The 20,109-nt window shown below is 37.0% G+C and overlaps 1 protein-coding gene across 2 annotated transcripts in view; it reads right to left on the minus strand.

Annotated features, from left to right (window-relative positions):
• Nucleotides 1-20,109, minus strand: part of PIGK (phosphatidylinositol glycan anchor biosynthesis class K) — a 145,100-nt gene that overhangs the window by 74,628 nt on the left and 50,363 nt on the right. For both annotated transcript variants that reach the window (XM_049875622.1, XM_049875621.1), the window contains exons 4-9: nucleotides 18,540-18,675; nucleotides 16,097-16,208; nucleotides 11,936-12,032; nucleotides 10,605-10,722; nucleotides 10,333-10,443; nucleotides 1,851-2,023 (exon numbers count right to left, since the gene is read on the minus strand). In XM_049875622.1, the coding sequence (XP_049731579.1) occupies nucleotides 1,851-2,023; nucleotides 10,333-10,443; nucleotides 10,605-10,722; nucleotides 11,936-12,032; nucleotides 16,097-16,208; nucleotides 18,540-18,675 (747 nt within the window). The remainder of the gene's footprint in view (nucleotides 1-1,850; nucleotides 2,024-10,332; nucleotides 10,444-10,604; nucleotides 10,723-11,935; nucleotides 12,033-16,096; nucleotides 16,209-18,539; nucleotides 18,676-20,109) is intronic.

Below are 20,109 nucleotides of genomic sequence, written 5' to 3' on the forward strand. Positions count from 1 at the left end.
AGATTCCATCTTTTCTTGGGCAATGTTTACAGAATTTAGACTTCTACATTTTATAACACTAAATGTGGCAGTATTTTTAATTCACAAGCTGGGTGCTATTTTTCCCTACACAACAAGGACACAAAACTAGTCATGTGTGTAAAAGGTATGTTGACATAAAATTATTAAGAGATTCTAGAAAGCATAATTCTTTAAGAAGGGCAGTCTGTTTATTTATCTGCATACTTATTCAAAGTAGGCCTATGTGTACTCCTATAAAGTAGTTTAAAAAAAAAAAAAAAGTAGTTTAGAAGGGAATTAAATAAACCAAGCTTATTATGACCAGTCCTTATATAATCTCAATTGTGCTTGCAAATAAATTAATACAGTAAGGCATATGCTGAAACAAAGCATTGTTACTCACTATACAACTGTACCCTACTTGATATCTAGGTTTTCAAAAACATATTAAGAATAATTTTTATTTCATATAGTTCCTCCAGTCAATTTTATGAACTAAAGTTCTCCATCATATTTGATTTCAGTCTAGTGTAGTCTAGCATACAAAACATGAAACATGGGCAATATAAACCAAAAGATAGTATTCTATTCCTAACAAATATAGAATATAATATTTTAAAAAGTACAACCGCCAATTTTAATAACAGTGACTGATAAACTGTTTTTAACCCATCATTTTTAACCCAAGATTTGAAAAAAAAAAAATACATACACATTATAGCCTGCAATTTCCTTAATAAATACTTTTCTTGTGATATCTGGATCTCTCATGAATATACTTCTCTCTAAATAAACTTGACTGCCTTTCATCATTGCATATAAATAGCACCTACATACAATAATATTTCTAGCATCCATGTAAAAATCCCTGGAGCATGTTGGGAACTTAATTCTCATAAATTAATTGCATAAAAGTATACCAGTAATTATGAAACCATCTCGTAAATAGTAACATCCTTAATAAAATTTACTACAAACACTAGAGGGTGCTCTAATTCAACAGTGGTTGGTTATCTGGCTTTGATACTTAAAATAGTTTTCTCCTCACATTAAAAATAAATTAAGACAATCTTCAGCACCAACAATCTTCACTTTCAAACTAAAACAGGGAGATAATTTAAGTGCCAAAATTACATTCTTAAGAGCATATAACAAAGCTTAGTAAAATTCTACTGAATTTACCAACCACCCAGACTATAAAAACCAAAATAACTGGATTGCTGAGGCCCCGAGAAATTCTAAACATAAGAGCATTATGTTACAGTTTGAAGTATGTATTTGGCATCTACAGTGTTTTGGAACTCACTTCCCCTTTTTATGTTTGTCTGCTTTGCATCCGCCAGATTCCTAGGGCCTTTATTACACCCTAAATATCAAATGTGAACTTTCCTCTTTAATGCCTCATTACTTAATAGCTTCTACTGCAGTAGGTGACAGCACACATACACATGTTAACAAGTACAAATGGACTGAAATATTCATACATTTGAACTTTTATAAAGGTCTTCTGAACAATTACATATACTTCCATTGACAGAAAAGTATGGCTGTAAGACAGCCAGTTATGAAGAAAGATTCAGGTCTTTTTAGCAAGTCTTAAATCACGCTACAACAATCACTGTATTTTGGAACTCCAATATAATCGTAATATGATCTTAGTTTCCCACTGATAATTACAATTTTTGCCCATACATCTAAAAAGCACAGGGCCTACGTAAAGTGAAGATTGGTTAGAAACATGTAATTTCATTTACAAACACCACCTTTCATCTCTCAATACTAGGTTCCATCAAATTTTACAAATTGTGACACTACAGTATTCCATTCAAATAATAATTTAAGATGAATACCTGTCTTCCATGATTTCTGAATCTAGTTGCAAACTAATAGTCTCTGTTGTAATTTCTACTTTCCGGACACTTCCAAAGAAATCAGTTATCAGCACATTTTTAGGATCCCTCTGAAAAAGATCAGTGCGATGTCCAGGAGTAGATACACACAGGCTTTTGGGACATACCTGAAACTGAAATATATACATATATAAATAATAAATATATACCTACATATATTAAACCAATGATACAGCATAGTAGACTGTAGTGTGCTTTTAAAGCTCTTCCAACTTAAAGAAGCTAATGGTTTTAAAGATTAAAATTGTATTGTTATTATAATGTTTGACATTCTAAGAAAGCTATGCAGACATTGTAAGAGTGATAAAAGGGAAGCTGGCCATGGAGGGCAAAAACATTCACTTTCTTACACAAACGCCAGAAGATAAGCTAGACAACTGGAATCTTCTAAAAATTAAATACTTAACACTCAGCAAAACACTCCACCGAAAGAGTAAAAATAGAACCTGCAGACCGGGAAAAAATTTTTCACTATGACAAATCCAACAAAGGTCTAATCTCTAAAATCTACAGGAAAATTCAACCCCTCTACAACAAAAAGATTTTTAAAAATCCAACTAAAAAATGAGGAAAGGATATGAACAGACACTTCACTAAAGAAATCATTCAAGTGGCTAACAGATACATGAGGAAATGCTCGCGATCACTACCCATTAGAGAAAAGCAAATCAAAACTACAATGAGATACCATCTCACCGTGACATTACTGGCACAAATTAAAAAATAACAAATGTTGGAGAGGCCACAGGGAGACTGGAACTCTTATGCACTGCTGGTGGGAATGCAAAATGGTACAACCATTTTGGAAAACCATATGGTGCTTCCTAAAAAAGCTAGAAATATTAATACCATATGATCCAGCAATCTCTATCCTAGGAACACATCCTAGAGAAATAAGAGCTGCCACATGAATAGACATATACACATCCACGTTCAATTCAGCATTATTCTGACAGCAAAAGGATGGAAACAACCTAGGAGCCCATCAACAGAGGAACTGATACAAAAACTATGGTACACACACGATGGAATACTACGCAATGATAAAGAACAATGATGAATCAGGAGGGCATTATGCTGAGTGAAATAAGTCAATCCCAAAAGGACAAACATTTTATGAGACCATTACTATAAAAATTCATGAAAAGGTTTACACAAAATAAGAAACAATCTTTGTTGGTTACGAAGGAAGGGAGGAGTAGAAGGGAACAACACTAAATAGACAATAGGTAAGTGGTAACTTAGGAAAGCATGGTGGCGTAGTTCTTAACTACAGCTACTAACCAAAAGGTGGGCAGTTCGAATCCACCAGGCACTCCTTGGAAACTCTATGGGGCAGTTCTACTCTGTCCTATAGGGTCACTATGAGTTGGAATTGACTAGACAGCAGTGGGTTTGGTTTGGTCTAAGTGGTAACTTTGGTGAAGGGCAAGACAGTACACAATACTGGGGAAGCCAGCACAACTTGCATAAGGCAAGGTCATGAAAGCTCCATAGATTTCCTGAGGGGCCAAATTACTGGGGTTAGGGCTCTGGGACCACGGTCTTGGGGATCATCGAGCTCAGTAAAGAAAATGTTCTACATTCTACTTTGTTGAGTAGCATTGGGGGTCTTAAAAGCTTGTGAGCAGCCATCTAAGATAGTCCAATGGTCTCACTTCATCTGGAGCAAGGGAGAAAGAAGAAAACCAAAGACATAAGGAAAAGATTAGTCCAAAAGACTAACAGACGACAACTACCACAGCCTCCACCAGACTGAGTCCAGCACGACTAGATGGTGCCCAGCTACCAACACCAACTACTCTGACAGGGATCACAATACAGTGTCTGGGTGAGACCTGCAGAAAAATGTAGAACAAAATTGTTACTCATAAAAAAAAAAAAAAAAAACAGACTTACTGGTCTGACAAAGACTGGAGAAACCCCAACACCCTTATAGCTCAGGAATGAAGTCACTTCTGAGGTTCACCCTTCAGCCAAAGATTAAACAGGCCCATAAAACAAAAGGAGACTAAATGGGCACACCAGCCCAGGAGCAAGGATGAGAAGGCAGGAGGGGACAGGAAAGCTGGTAATGGGAAACCCAAGGTTGAGAAGGGGAGTGTCAACATGTCCTGGGATTGACAACCAATGTCACAAAACAATATGTATATTAACTGTTTAATGAGAAACTTGTTTGCTCTGTAAACCTTCATCTAAAGTACAATAGAAAAAAAAATTCACTTTCTTGAATCACATGCTACAAAAATATATATTGAACTCTTAAATCTACTGTGAAATCATCTGACACTATAACAACAGAATTGCCTTTTTTCTACATCTATAGCCATTTCAGTGAGGTGCTCTACCAGAGTGATTATCAAACATTTTATAATCATGATCCACCATTCAAACTTTTCATTCAAATAAAATATTACATAGTAGCCTAATATGTTTTAAAAAAAAAAAAAAAAGTGAAAGTGGGCTGCTCCGGATTACAGGAAGTTGAAGCACAGCCTCTCCACTAGATATTCCCCTTGCTCTCCTGCTGTGAGCCTATGTAAACCATTTTAAAAATCAAACTTCATTATTTTATCCAGGATGTAAATAAACCCAAGGCACCTCCACAGATTCCCCAGTGCCCCAAAGAATAGTCTGAAAACCACGACTATATAGCCATACAGATCTCAAATAATTTTTGTGTTAATCTTATCGCTGATATTCCACATTGGGGAACTACCAAGGACAGACATATTCATCCACTCTGCAATAAAAAGGGTCTATTACATACAGTTTACACATACTGTTACCCTTCAGAGAGGATATAAAGATCGGTAACACATGATCCTGTCCTCAAGGCTTTAACCCTAGTTAGAGGTAAATAAACATAACAAGGTAGAAAAAGATTCCACTTCAGAAGACAAACTTCTTTTAACTCGAGGATGGAAAAAAAGAGGAAGTGGAATTTAAGCTAATTTTTGAAAGAAAAATAGGATTTACAGATAGGAAATAGCATTTCTAATAAAGAAGTAGCTACAGAGATGTGTACAGCAAAGAACCTAGTTTGGTTGAAGCACAGTATATATGTCAGGAAACACATATAGTCCTGCCAGTAAGGGCACAGGCCCCACCTATACAGACTTGACTATCTGATAGGTAATCACCAACTTAAGAGGGGTGAGGAAAGGGCAGAGGAGCTACAACTTAAGAAACCAGCGTTCCAAGCATTGTGCTAAGCAATTTGTAGGCATTCTCACTTAAGCCTACTGGTAACTCTGAGATATGTCAAAATCATTACCTTCACTTCAAGCTAAGGCTCAAAGAGATTAAGAAATTTGCCTGACATCACAATGTCAACAAGTGGCAGATCTAGCTGGCTCCAAATCCTTGCCTTCTGTTCAGAAAAGCAGTACAAGGAAACAAAGAGATGAGGATATAAATTAGGAAGTAAAGAAAGGGGAAAAAAGGAGGGAGAGGGAGCTTAAGAAAATAAAATGCCAAAGGGAAAGAAGAAGTAGATGGAAGGTTAAAGAAACAGGAAAAAATAAGCAGAGATAAGACTGAAGTCCTAGGCAGACTGACAGCTTCTCAGGGAGTTACTGTATGAGCAACTTGGTGAGTGGTATTACTTTATGGCCATATCCTTAAACTAGGAAAACTGACAGTAATGGCCAATGATAACGCAGAGCCAGATCATGAAAAACCTTAAACGAGAGGCTGAGGAGCCTGGGTTTTATTCAATAGATAATGGGAAACTACTGAAGTGTGCTGAGTTGGGCAGTAATAAAAAAAAAGAAGTCTGAACCAGTTGCCCTCGAGTCGATTCCAACTCATGGTGACCTCATGTGTGTCAGAGTAGAACTGTGCTCTACAGGGTTTTCACATCCGGGACCTTTTGGAAGCAGATTGTCAGGTCTTTCTTCCCACACATCTCTGGGTGGTTTGAACAGTCAACTTTTCGGTTAGGAGTTGAGTATTTAACTGTTTGCACCATGCACGGACTCCTGAAGTTGGGCAGTAACATGATCGAAATTGGGTTTTACAAGTACAGTAAAATGGTAACGGTTAAATTCTACGTGGTGGGTATATACATATCCACCAGGAAATTCTTTCAATTATATTATTTGTTTGAAAATACTCATAATAAATGTTGGGGAGGAAAAATGAAAGCTTTAGAAATAATTTATGACAATAATTTTTAAGACAGATTACAGGAGCCAGATACTAAATTCAGTGCTATCAATTTCTAGAGAACTATAATGCCAATTGCAACATTAAACACACCAAAAAAAAAACCAAATGCTTTGCTATTCTTCTCCCATGTCTTCTCATAGTTACAATCATAAAGTTACTGATTCTGTGGGCTTCATGTTGATTTAAGAACATTTACTACTGGGCTTTTTGCCATGTTTCACACAACACCTTCACAAGTATAAACTCAGTCTGAAGCCTCTAAAAACCTAGAAAGGTAAGAACTACACGATAGCCATGCAAACATTTATTGAATTCTTACCTCTAAATGAAATCATGTAAATTCCTCTCATTTTATTTTTAGAATAAAATGTATATATACATAAAATAAATTCCTAACTGAAAAATTTTTTGAGCCGATTTAGCTATGGTTCCATTCAAGCCAAAATCTCTTCACAAAAATTTAGTAAACGAGCTCAATTTTCTTCCACCATATGTCACACAAAAGAACTGAAAGAAGATTCTTCAATGAAGACTAGGGATTTTCTTTTTCCTATTCTCTACAGATAAGTATTATCAAAAAGCTAACAATGAAGGAGATACCAGGTATACCTCTGACATATGGTTTAAAAGTTCACTTCTTACTGAATGAAGCATATGCCGCTCATCAAAAACATAGCTGTATCTGCTCCAGGAGGACAGAGACCAATTATTGTACCTTGGATGGCCACTTGCAAGCTTTTAAGACCCCAAGAAATTCCGACTCATGGCAACCCCATATGTGTCACAGTAAAATTATGCTCCACACGGTTTTCAATGGCTGATTTTCTAGGAGTGTACTGTTAGATCTTTCTTCCAAGTGTTGTCTCTGGGTAGACTTGAACCTACAACCTTTTGGTTAGCAGCCAAGTGCACTAACTGTTTGTACCAGCCAGGGACACACACCTATTAGAATTGCTAAAATCTAAAACACTGACACCAAATACTCACGAGGATGTGAAACAACAGGCTCATTCACTGCTGGGAGGAACGCAAAATGGCACAGCCACCTTGGAAGGTAGTCTGGGAGCTGCTTACAGAGCTAAAGACAGACTTACCATACAAGCCAGAATTGTGCTCCTAGATGTTTATCTAAATGAGCTGAAAACATCTGACCACACAAAAACCTATACACAAATATTTATAAACAGCTTTATCCATAATTGCCCCAAACTGGAAACAACCAATATGTCCTTCAATAGGTGCACGGATAAAAAAAAAAACTGTGGTAAATTCACACAATGGAGCATTTTTCAGTGATAAACAAATGTATCAAGCTACAAAAAAACATGGAGGAACAAAACACATATTGCTAAATGAAAGAAGCCAGTCTGAAAAAAAGTAACAAATGATATGATTCCAACTATAGGACATTCTGGAAAAGGCAAATAACTACAGAGGCAGTAAAAAGATCAGTAGCTGCCAGATCAGGGGGAAAAGGAGAGGGACGAACAGGTATAGCACTGGGCAGTGAAAATATTCTGTATGACACTGTAATGGTGGATACATGACATCATGCATTCATCAAAACCAATAGAACTGTATAAAACAAAGAGTGAACCCTAATGTAAACTATGGCTTTAGTTAATAATAATATATCAATATTGGTTCATCAATTATAAAAAATGTACCACCCTAATTCAAGATGTTACTAATAGGGAAGGCTGTATGGGGAGCAAGGAAAACTATATGGGAGCTCTCTTACTTTCTGCTCGATTTTTCCGTAAACTTAAAACTGCTCTAAAAATTTTATTTATTTTTTTTAATCCATCACAAATTGTAATGAGATATGTATAATCCAAAATGGGAGAAAACGTTAAAATTAAAGTAACTGGAACTTAGGTGAATGTTAAGGAATAAACTGTGTTCCCCCAAAAGACTTATTAAAGTTGTAACCCCTGTACCTGTAAATGTGACCTGGTTTGGAAATAGAGTCTCTGAAGATGTTATAAGTTACGTTAATATGACGTCATACTAAAGTAGTGTGGATCCTAATCTTATGTGACTGGTGTCCTTATAAAAGAGGAGAAAATACACAGAGACAGGGAGACAGAAAAAGGATATAATGTGATGCTGAAGCGATAAGCAAGTAATGTCTGGGGCTCCCAGAAGCTAGGAGAGAGGCACGAACACATTCTCTCTCAGAAGAAATCAACGTGGCCGATACCCTGATGTGGACTTCCAGCCTCCAGAACTGTGAGACAATAAACTTCCGTGCTTGGAAGTCACCCAACTTGAAGTATTTTGTTACAGCAGCCCTAGGAAACTAATGCAGTGACCATAATTTTATTATAGTTAAAATAGCATTACCACAAGTTTTAATATTCAAATTCATATTAAGATATAACAGATATCAAAATATATTCCCTTCAAAATACAGTAAGTGGTTCTATCAAATTTTGATAGCCTACAGAAGTGGTTTTCAGGTTTTTGCAGCAGAACCCTGTCTTACAGAGATTTATATCAAGGAAATGACGCACAGGATTTTAAGAAGCATTAAGTCCCAAGTCTGTGAGGGAGGAAAGAAAATTCTCCTGATTCACTAGCCGCAAGGGCTGGCAAACTCACAATCAGCAGGCCAGAGAGCAGTACTGCCACAAGCTGTGAAGATGAAAGATGGGCAGGCAAGATCACCGGCAAGCTGCTAGCTCAAGTCCCAAGAACTGGAGGCCAGACAAACAGGAGCCAGCTGCAGGATCCAGAACAAGCAAAAGCCCCGGCAAGGTGAGCAGGAAGAAAGTAGGCTAGGAGGACTGGGAGATGAATGCTGAGGGGGCAATAAGCTGCCACAGGCCTGGCGCCCACTGGTACCACTCAGCAGATTCCATCATGGGGGTAATCACATATCAAATTTCAACCGGGAATGATCACATTACACAACTGTCAAAACACTGAGAATCACGGCCCTGCCAAGTTAACACACAATCTTAACCACCGCAAACCCCTTTACTAAATGAAAACTTATCCCAAAACTTACTATATAATAGATAAATGCAAAGCCGTTTACCTGAAGTGGTGCTGAAAGTCCAGAGCCCTACCTGCTCAGCCTCCCCTTCATTCCTAAGCTCCATGAAGGCAAGAACAGTGTCTGCCTCTTTCACTACGGTATATACACCCAGTGCTTGGCACTTAGCAAACACTCAAGAAAGAAACATTTGTGAATGAATGGACAAGGTATAAATATGGAAAAAAGACAAAAAAAATTGACGTACAATAATCATCCAGTCTAGGATTGTCGTTTCAAGCTTTTAATTATGCCTACTTTCAACAGAAACTTCAAAGTATTTCTAGTTGAAAAGATACAATCAGCACAGAAAAGTCAGGAAAATTTTTTGAAATTCAACAAGTGATGTCAAAACACTATACTAGAAGCTGTAAGGCACACTAAAGTATCGAAGGTTTCTCTCCTCCAGGAGATTCTTATTAAGAAAGACACTCATATTCATTGAGTACGTTCAATAAACCAAAAACCAAACCAAACTCGTTGCCGTTGAGTCGAATCCGACTCACAGCAACCATATAGGACAGAGTAGAACTACCCCATAGAGCTTCCAAGGAATGCCTGGTGGACCTGAACTACTGATCTTTTGGTTAGCAGCCATAGCACTTAACCACTACCCCACCAGGGTTTCCACGTTCAATAAAAGATTGTGTAAATGCTAAAGAAGAGACATAAAGTTCCATGACCAAAAAAACACCAAATCCACCGCTGTCGAGTCGATTCTGACTCATAGCGACCCCACAGGGTCACCTGGTGGATTCAAACTGCCAACCTCATGGTTAGCAGCCATAGCACTTAACCACTACACCACCAGGGTTTCCAAAGTTCCATGGGGACTGGGAAAATGTAAAGAAATAATCCAACTGGGAAGAATGAGGCAAAACTTCCTCCACGAAGTAGAATCTGATTACAGTCCTGAAGATTACATGGAATTTCAACAGGTGAATCTAACAAACTTACATTTCTGGTAGGAAGAGCATAAGGAAATGAAAACAGGAAAGCACCTCAAGGCATAGGAAGTAAACTGGGCTAAAGCTTTAGATGATCTCTTGTAGTAAAGAAAGAAATACTACTGTAAAGGTTGATCGAAAACATTTTAAAAGGCCACCATTGAACACATGAAACAGTACCTTAGGAGGACAGGGAATAAGAAACTTCATCACATTAATAGTAGCATCTCTATATACTAGAATCAAATCAGGCAATACTTACAAGGTCATTCATATTATTTTGGCTAGCTGGATTAATTTCTTCCAAAAATTCCAAGACATAAAATGTGTATCTGTCCATAAGATGGACTCCAATTGCAGGATCAGGCTGGTGCTATAACACAAAGTTTAAAATGTAATTGACATTTTCTTGTAAGGTGCTAAAAAGCCCAAGAATAAGAAATAACAGATACAGTCATATGGCATCTGAGTAATTCAGATATAGCTACACATTTCAAAGACAGTGAAATTTACAAATGAGAAAAATGCACCTACCGAGAGTGAATCTTCTCCCACTTGGCTACTAGCTAGAGCCATTATATTAGGAGAATAAAATCGCTCATACATGGATGCTCCTTGACAAGTATCAATAATAAACAGTAGTTCATTATAGCTGGAAAAAAGTGATGATATTCTTGACATGAATAATGATGTCAATCATATGTTAACATTTTTAAAACTTCCATAACATATTTAAGTCATATCTTAGTCATTTCATTAGCTAAAAATTTGGAGACTTTTGGAATACCCAACAGAAATTTGATATTTGAAAAGTTAACAACAGGGAGTTGTGCCCAAATGGTTGCCCCAACACTATCCCACTCCCTTGTCTATGCCACACAATTCAGAACCCAAAAAAAGATTCAATATTCAATTGAATATTCAGCTGAATATTTAATTCGACAAACACTTACTTGGTACCTGTGCTGTCCTAGAAATTGATCTAGGTTCAAATAATATATATATATAACATAATAACCATATTCAAGAAGCTTAAAAACCCTCACTGGGAGACAGACACATAAAAATATAATTTAAAAATCTGGTTGCCATCGAGTTAACTCTGATTCATGGCAACCCCATGTGTGTCAGAACAGAACTGTGTTGGTAGTTTGAACCTACCCAGCTGCACCACACCAGATAGGCATGGCAATGTGTTTCCATAAAGATTACAGCCAAGAAAACCCTATGGAGCTCAGTTCTACTCTGTAATACATAGGGTCATCATTAGCCGGAGCTGACTCAAGCGCATCGCGTCTAGTTTTTCTGTTTTTATCACGTTACAAATCAGAGAATATGCTACTAAGTAAGAACAGGCACCAGACAAACCAACCCACTGCCTGTTGATTCATAGCAACCCTAAAAATAGAATAAAACCCATACAGTTTCTTCAAAGGCTGTAAATCTTTATGGAAGCAGATAGCTCGTGGGTTCAAAACACCGGCCTTAACCATTAGCAGCCAAGCACTTAACCACTGCACCACCAGGATCCTTCAAAGAGGCACAAGTTGGAAAAATAAATTCTTAATCCCCACAAATGATGGAAAACTTGGTTGAAGCAACTTTTATTTCCTCCGAAAAGGGTGCTAAATAACAAGAGATGGAACCTTAACAGGTTGACTTTATTTTCATGTTGTATAATAAGCCTGAGTTTTTCTTGGGGAGTAATAACCTCGGGTCAGTGTACATAAAGAACATAAATTTAAAATACTACAAGGAATAATTAAAATAAGTTAAAATCCTATAGATTAAAAGCCATAAATCTACTAACCATGGAAAAATCATGCACGAATTTATATCAAGAAAAGAAGTAATTTGCTAATTACCGTCTTTTCTGCCACATTTGTTCAAAAGCATCTGCAAGTTCTATGTTAGTAATTTCTTCAGAATCTTGAAATTTCAAAAAACCATTTCCACCATGTCCTTACAGGAAGAGTCAAAAAGACCAAACAGATACATTTATGCAAATTACATACATCCTGATAGATACATTTACCTCTACTTCATTCACTGCAATATTTTAATATCCCTCATTATTTTATACTTTAAAACAAGAAGTATTGTGAAAAATTGAATTTAATTTTTCATTATACCAATCAAAAAGAGAATACTGATAGACTGCGTAAAAAATACCAGATACAATACCTTTAAGAGTTTTCCTATCATTCAACTCCAGAAAAGCACATTTATACTTACCCCTGGCTCCATTGTTATGTCAGAAATGACTTTCCAAACTCCTTAGCACACTAAGCAAACACTTTTAGGGAGAAAGGTGTTGAAGACACTAGGTAGTTGCACGGTATGCTAGTGCCACCCACAGTGTACACTCAGAATGCTAATACTATTAGGAAGAGCAGGTCTTACCTAAAAATGGGTGTTCTCACAACAATCAACCACTGCCCCATGAGGGTTCACCAGAAGATGCTAACATTTAGTATGCATTATGAGCCACTGTTTCTAGATTCAAATGCAAGCCTTGCCACTAACTTACTGTGTTATCTTAGGCAAATAACTTAATCTTTCTTTCTAGACCTCAGTTTCCTCTGCTGTAAAATGAGAAACCCATCACCAAGATGATCATTAGCCTGCCTACACAGCTCTTTTGTGCAAAGTTTAAAAATGTACCTCCTCTGGGCAACGAAGTAGAAAAATCTGTCTATTTTAGCGACCCTTCTGGATATACACAACCCGATGAAGTCGCAAATGGTCAGTGGCTATCTTTTTAGCAGAAAAAGATACTCCTCCTCAGGCCAGTACACGCAGCTTAGGAAATGTAACCATATACTACACTTCAGCTCCCACTCATCCACCTAGCCACACACTTGTGCACACTGCACAACACACACAACCATATATGGCAACCTTGAATATGAGTACCTAAATCACTTGGTTCTTGGGAGGATTAAATGAGTTAAGACATGCAATACATTTAAAATATTGCCTGATATATACTAAGCATCAATAAATATTAGCAATTTACATTTCCATTATTATTATAATTATCAGTCCTCCTATTCTGTTACAAAAAAGCATACTTTTTCTATAAAGGGCCAGATAGTAAATGTTTTAAGCTTGTGGGCCACAAAGTTGAATGGAACATCCTCTGAAAAAGTTATCAAACATCTTTTGATCAGCATTCATATTTACCGAATACCGCTTTGAGACAGGCATTAGTAATAAAAAGGTGAAGAAGATATAAACAATGACCTCTTAGAGTACAAAATCTAGTGAAGGAACAGACACACAAACAGAAAAGCAAAAATAAATGCTACGATAGAGAGTAAAGGTTTTTATGTAAGTACAAGGAGGAAAGGCTACAGCACCCAAGGAGATGAAAAGGTCTTATGTAGGGCAATTATTATACTGTTCATTCCAGGACACTTCTGAGGGAGGAAGAATGAGCTATTAATAACTACATTGAGGAACAGGTATAAACTGGGGCTGTCTCAAGCAACTGGGACCTAGGTCACCATAGACTCAGAAGCAAATTATTGAATCAAGTGACTCCTGAGGTGAAACTAGAAAAGATACAAGCAGGCAAAGAGTTTGAGAGGATATCATAAGTAAAGACAACAGCTTAAGCAAATGTTTGGGGAACAGAAACGGTCAAACACTTGCAACGGAATTAGAAGTGTAAGAACTTAGACTGAAAAATTATATTATGATCAAACACCTATGCTCATCCAAAGACTTCACCAAAAAAGTAAAAGGATTACCTACAGATTGGGAAAAAGTTTTTGGCTATGACATTTCCAATCAGCTTCTGATCTCTAAAATCTACATGATACTGCAAAAACTCAACTACAAAAAGGCAAAGAGCCCGATTAAAAAATGGGCAAAGGATATGAACAGACACTTCACTAACGAACATATTCAGGTAGCTAACAGATACATGAGGAAATGCTCACTATCATTAGCCATTAGGGAAATGCAAACCAAAACTACAATGAGGTTCCATCTCACTCCAACAAGGCTGACATTAATCCAAAAAAACACAAAATAATAAATGCTGGAGAAGTTGTAGAGAGACTGGAACACTTATACACTGCTGATGGGAATGTAAAATGGTACAACCACTTTGGAAATCAATCTGGTGCTTCCTTAAAAAGCAAGAAATACAACTACCATGCAATCCAGCAATCCCACTTGTTGGAATATATTCTAGAGAAATAAGAGCCTTTACACAAACAGATATATGCACATCCATGTTCACTGCAGCACCGTTTACAATAGCAAAAAGATGGAAGCAACCAAGGCGCCCATTAATGGATGAATGCATAAATAAATTATGGTATAGTCACACAATGGAATACTATGCATCGATAAAGAATGACGACGGATCTATGAAACATTTCATAATATGCAGGAATCTGGAAGGCATTATGCTGAGTGAAAGCAGTCACCTGCAAAAGGACAAATATTGTATGAGACCACTATTACAAGAACTCAAGAAGTAGTATAAACAGAGAAGAAAATATTCTTTGATGATTACGAGAGTAGGGAGGGAGTGGGGAGAGGTGCTCACTAATTAGATAGTAGATAAGGACTATTTTAGATGAAGGTAAAGACAACACACAATACAGGAGAGGTCAGCACAACTGGACTAAACCAAAAGCAAAGAAGTTTCCTGAATAAACTGAACGCTTTGAAGGCCAGCGTAGCAAGGGCAGGAGTTTGGGGACCATGGTTTCAGGGGACATCTAGGTCAACTGGCATAATAAAATCTATTAAGAAAACATTCTGCATCCCACTTTGGAGAGTGGCGTCTGGGGTCTTCAACGCTAGCACGTGGCCATCTAAGATGCATCAATGGGTCTCAACCTACCTGGAGAAAAGGAGAATGAAGAACACCAAGGACACAAGGTAATTATGAGCCCCGGAGACAGAAAGGAACACATAAATCAGAGACTACATCAGCCTGACACCAAACGAACTAGACAGTGCCCAGCTACAACTTATGACTGCCCTGACAGGGAACACAAGGGAGAACCTCTGAAGGAACAGGACGACAGTGGGATGCAGACCTCAAATTCTCGCAAAAAAACCAGACTTAATGGTTGGACTGAGACTAGAAGGACCCTGGAGGTCATGGTCCCCAGACCTTCTGTTAGCCCAAGATAGGAACCATTCCCAAAGCCAACTCCTCAAACAGGGATTGGACTAGACTATATATGATAGAAAATGATACTGGTGAAGAGCAGGCTTCTTGGATCGAGTAGACACATCAGACTACGTGGGCAGCTCCTGTATGTACGGAAGATATGAAGGCCAAGGTGGACAGAAGCTGGCTGAATGGACACGGAAATAGAGGGTGGAGAGGAGGAGTGTGCTGTCTCATTATGGGGAGAGCAACTAGGAGTATATAGCAAGGTGCATATAAATTTTAGTATGAGAGATTGACTTGATTTGTAAACTTTCACTTAAACCACAATAAAAATTATATGATGGAAGACTTTACCTCCAATATTCTTCAAAGTACACTCAGGAGACTACTATATCTCACATCTGGGGAGTATATTTACAATGTAGTTTCCTGAATCTCACCCTGGACCAAAACTGAATTAGAATTTTATAACAAGGCCCAAGAATCTACATTCTAGGTAATCCTTTTGCACACTATGATCTGAGACTCAATCTGTGGGAAGCCATTATAAAGTTTTAAGCAGAGGAGGCATTTGCAATTTCTTTAATCACTTCAGTAGGATGATTAATATGAGATCAAAACTGAAGGTAGGGAGGCTATAGCAGGACACTCAGTAAAAGGTGATGAATTTAACCAGGACAATAGTAAAAAGAATGGAGACAAAAATATATAGACTAGGATAAAATGCTATATTGCTTACAGATATCAATTTCAAGGGAAAATAGAGCCGCACGACAAATAAATTGAACCAAAAATCATTTAAGGTGTTTAAGCTTCTTTCTATGTGAATTTCTTTTCAAATAGTTTCAAAATATTCTATTATTAAATCATTAACTGAAATTACCTGTCATATAAATAAGAATATTGCTTCGATCATCAGAAAGAAGGCGTTTTGACCGAGGAGTACTAGAAGGGATCCTCCCAGTTAATACCCGTAAAAAATTCTCCACAGTTACCTGAAAACATAAGAGCAATCAGATGAATTAGAACTTACGGAAACTTGATAAATTATTTTACTTCCAAAAACATTCCATCCTTTTTCTCTATGTATTGCGGTTCCTGCAGTTAGTGGCCATCTGGGTGATTCCAACTCATAGTGACCCCATGCACGCAGAGTAGAATTGCTCCAGAGTTTTCAGGGCTGTCACCTTTTGGGAGCAGATTGCCTGACTTCTGAGTCATCTCTGAGTATGTGTGAACTGTCAAACTTTGGGTTAACAGTCCGATGTTTCACCATTTGTGACACCCAGGGACTCCTCTTTGGGTATTACCCACTGCTGTCAAATTAGTTTTGACTTATAGCAACCCTATAGGACAAAGTAGAAGTGCCCCATAGGCTTGCCAAGGCTGTAAATCTTTTATAGAAGCAGGCTGTCACCTCTCTCTCCAATAGAGTAGCTGGTGGGTTCAAACTGCCACCAGGGTCCATTCCAAATGTGTGTGTGTCTGTAGGTTATATATATGTGTGTGTATATATATATACATACACACAGACACATACATATATATATAAAACAGTTGTCATCAAGTTGATTCTGACTCACGGCGACTTCCTGTGTTTCAGAACAGAACCGTGCTACATAGAGTTTTCAATAGCTGTAGATCAGCAGGCCTTTTTCCAAGGAGTCTCTGGGTATGTTGAACCACCAACCTTTCAGTTAGTAGTTTAACTATCTGCATCACCCAGGGACATAATATATAAGCATATATTATGTCCCTGGGTGATGAAAACATAGAACTGCTCCACAGGGTTTCCAAGGAGCGGCTGGTGGATTGAAACTGCTGACCTTTAGGTTAGCAGCTGAACTTTTAATCCCTGGACTACCAGGGCTCCTATATCCCTGGTAGTGCAGTGGTTAAGAGCTCGGCTGCTAACCAAAAGGTCGACAGTTCGAATCCACCAGACACTCCCTGGAAACCCTATGGAGCAGTACTGCTCTGTCCTATAGGTTTGCTATGAGTCGGAATTGACTCAACGGCAACAGGTTTGGTTTTATGTACGTATGTTTATGTGTGTGTGTGTATGCATATATATGTATATATACGTGTATATATATATACACACACACACACACACATGAATTTATAAGCTGTTTAGTTCACCTTTTTTCCAAAAAGAACAGCAAAATATTAAAGTGTTTTAATAGGACTTCTTGTTGCTAATGAGAAAGGAACATTAACATTTTTGTTACGAATAAATAAATAGTCAACCATTCATATACATCTAGTCATTGAACCAACATTTTTGAGTGCCTTCTATGGGCTATAGGTACTTGCTAGATGTAAGAGCTTATAATCTGGAAGGGGACAGATATGCTTTTTAAAGGGCTTCAAAACTGGTCTGAGATCACAGAGAAAATTGTGTCTTACTTTAGTAGACTTGGTAAAATGGGAAAAAACTATGTAGGAAGATTTCATGGAGGAAGACTTCAAATTTTACACATACACCTACTCCTCACTTATCAACTGTCTTATTATCCAACATTTCCAATATACAACAATAGTAAAAAATCTACTATCTGGCTGTTTTGCACATTAACATCTGGCAGTAATGAACACCGAGTTGCAAAGCGAGTATAACACTGGCTGCAATGGTTAAAGTTATGTGTGAACTTGGCTGGGCCATGATTCTCAGTGGTTTGGCAGTTATGAAATGATGTACTTATCCTCTATTTTGTGATTTGATGTGGTCACCCTCCATTTTTACATAATGCCAATTTTAGCATAGCGACCTGGTCTTTGGAATGTAACAATGTTGATAAGTAAGGAGTGGGTATATTTACAATCTAATGTTAAATTTAAAATGAAGTTTCAAAATGAGAAAATATAGTACATTTATATTCACTTTTTTATTTTTAATTACATATGCATAAAACATTGGAAGCATACCAAAAGTAGTTATCTCTATGTAGTCATTTTCTAACTTTTTCCATAACTAATATACTTATTAAAAATACTAAACTAGAAATTTTAGATCAGACATGAAAAAAACAATACATACACTGTGGGAGAAAGTAAATACATGAAACCTTACTAAGCTCTAACGTAGAAGTCAGTATATAGTTTTTCTATCTAAGATACATATGTGAAAATGCTCATGTTAACAGTTTTTCTCATGTACTGTTTCCTTGATATGAATTCCAGAGACAGAATTATGCAAGAAATTTGTACAATTTTTAAGAATTTGTACAAGTTTAAAGAAGAGTAAGACGTTTTATTCTACCACTGTTTTAGAGCTTAAAAGTAACAGTTAACTATAACTCAAAAATATTGCTAATTTAATTTACCTCATAGCTTCTATAATCCACTTCCACATCATCTCCATACACATTTAATTCCATATTTTTGTGACTAAACACTGTAGCTGGTTTAGGATTTCTAGGGTTACACGCCATATCATCTGCAAGCATTAGGACAATGTGACTAGGAAAAAAAATATTTTTTCAGTAAATATACAACTTAAATAAAAACAAAAAAGTTAAATACAAAACTTATTTATATCATGTGACAATTATGTTCATTCTTTTATTAAAAAATGACTTTGCAACTCTAAATACAGTATATATTTAAAGAGGTTCTAATCACTTTTTCATATCCTTATGTAAGTTTTAAAGAAGGAAAATCAGACCACTCTAGCATGAATTTAACCACATATATTGAAGTTACTAACTTAAAATTTTTTCCCAATAGAGTATATTTTATGCTATACAGCAAAAAGGAAATTAAAAGAGTTACCCTGTCTTCCCGAACATTTTAAAGATTTCTAGTAGTATTTGACATTCTCAAAACTTGCAGAGTCCATATTAAACTATGATATTCCAAAGAATTTAACTTCCAGAATTCTAACTGCTTAAGTATAAAAACATGTAATACATCATCAAGTGCAAAAATTGTACCACCAAAACCCATCTCCAATCCAGTCACTCCTCAGTAGCTCTACTCCATCTCCCTAATACCAGCCACCATCATCTTTTGACTAGATGCTAGACTAACTCCCTACGTGGCTCCCAGCTTCTACTCCTGCCCCCTTACAGTTCATTTTCCTTACAGCCACAAGAATGATCTTTCTTAAATAAGTCAAATCATTAAACTTTCCCACTTAACACCCACTAAGGACTCCCCATTATAATTAAAATAAAATTGAAACTCTTTTCAATGGCCTAAACCCAAAACCCACTGCGGTCAAGCCTAATTTATCTGATCTCTGCCTACCCAGTTTAAGTGAACTCACGTTCATCATGCTCCTTCTACACCAGCTTTCTTTCTGTTCCATGAATAAGCCAAGCCTTACCCACATCAGGGCCTTTATGTTTGTTGTTCCTACTGACCAGACTTAGACATCTCTCCTCCCAAATCTTTACACCATTCCAATATCAGCTCAGAAACTCTATCTCATTATCCTGTTTTATTTTCTAGAGAACATTTATGAATATGAAATTTTCAACATCCCTCCACCCCCAATCCCACTAAAATATAAAGTCTTTGTCTCTCTTGTTCACAACAGTAGGCCCACAGCTTAGTAATACTGCGCCTGGTACACAGGAGGTGCTCAATAAGTATTTGTTGAGTAAATGAAACATTTTCATTTTTGCATGTATTGTCTATGAGAGAAAATTATAGAATCTCTTAAAACACTTCTCTTCTTGTTCCTACCTTTAAACCTGGCGAACATGAATCAGGCAACTCTTTATTCTATCATATACTTGAGTTTCCCAAACATAAGGGAAAAATTAATGCGGCATACGTAATTAGTTTGGCAGGAGATACCAAGAAGAAAATGTTCTGCTGCACATGTTCCAAATACATTAAAGTTCAAAACTGAAACATTGAGATTTTTCTTGAAAATTGGATAGTTTC

Source organism: Elephas maximus, chromosome 3 (assembly GCF_024166365.1).
Source record: "Elephas maximus indicus isolate mEleMax1 chromosome 3, mEleMax1 primary haplotype, whole genome shotgun sequence".
NCBI classification, from domain to species: domain Eukaryota; kingdom Metazoa; phylum Chordata; class Mammalia; order Proboscidea; family Elephantidae; genus Elephas; species Elephas maximus.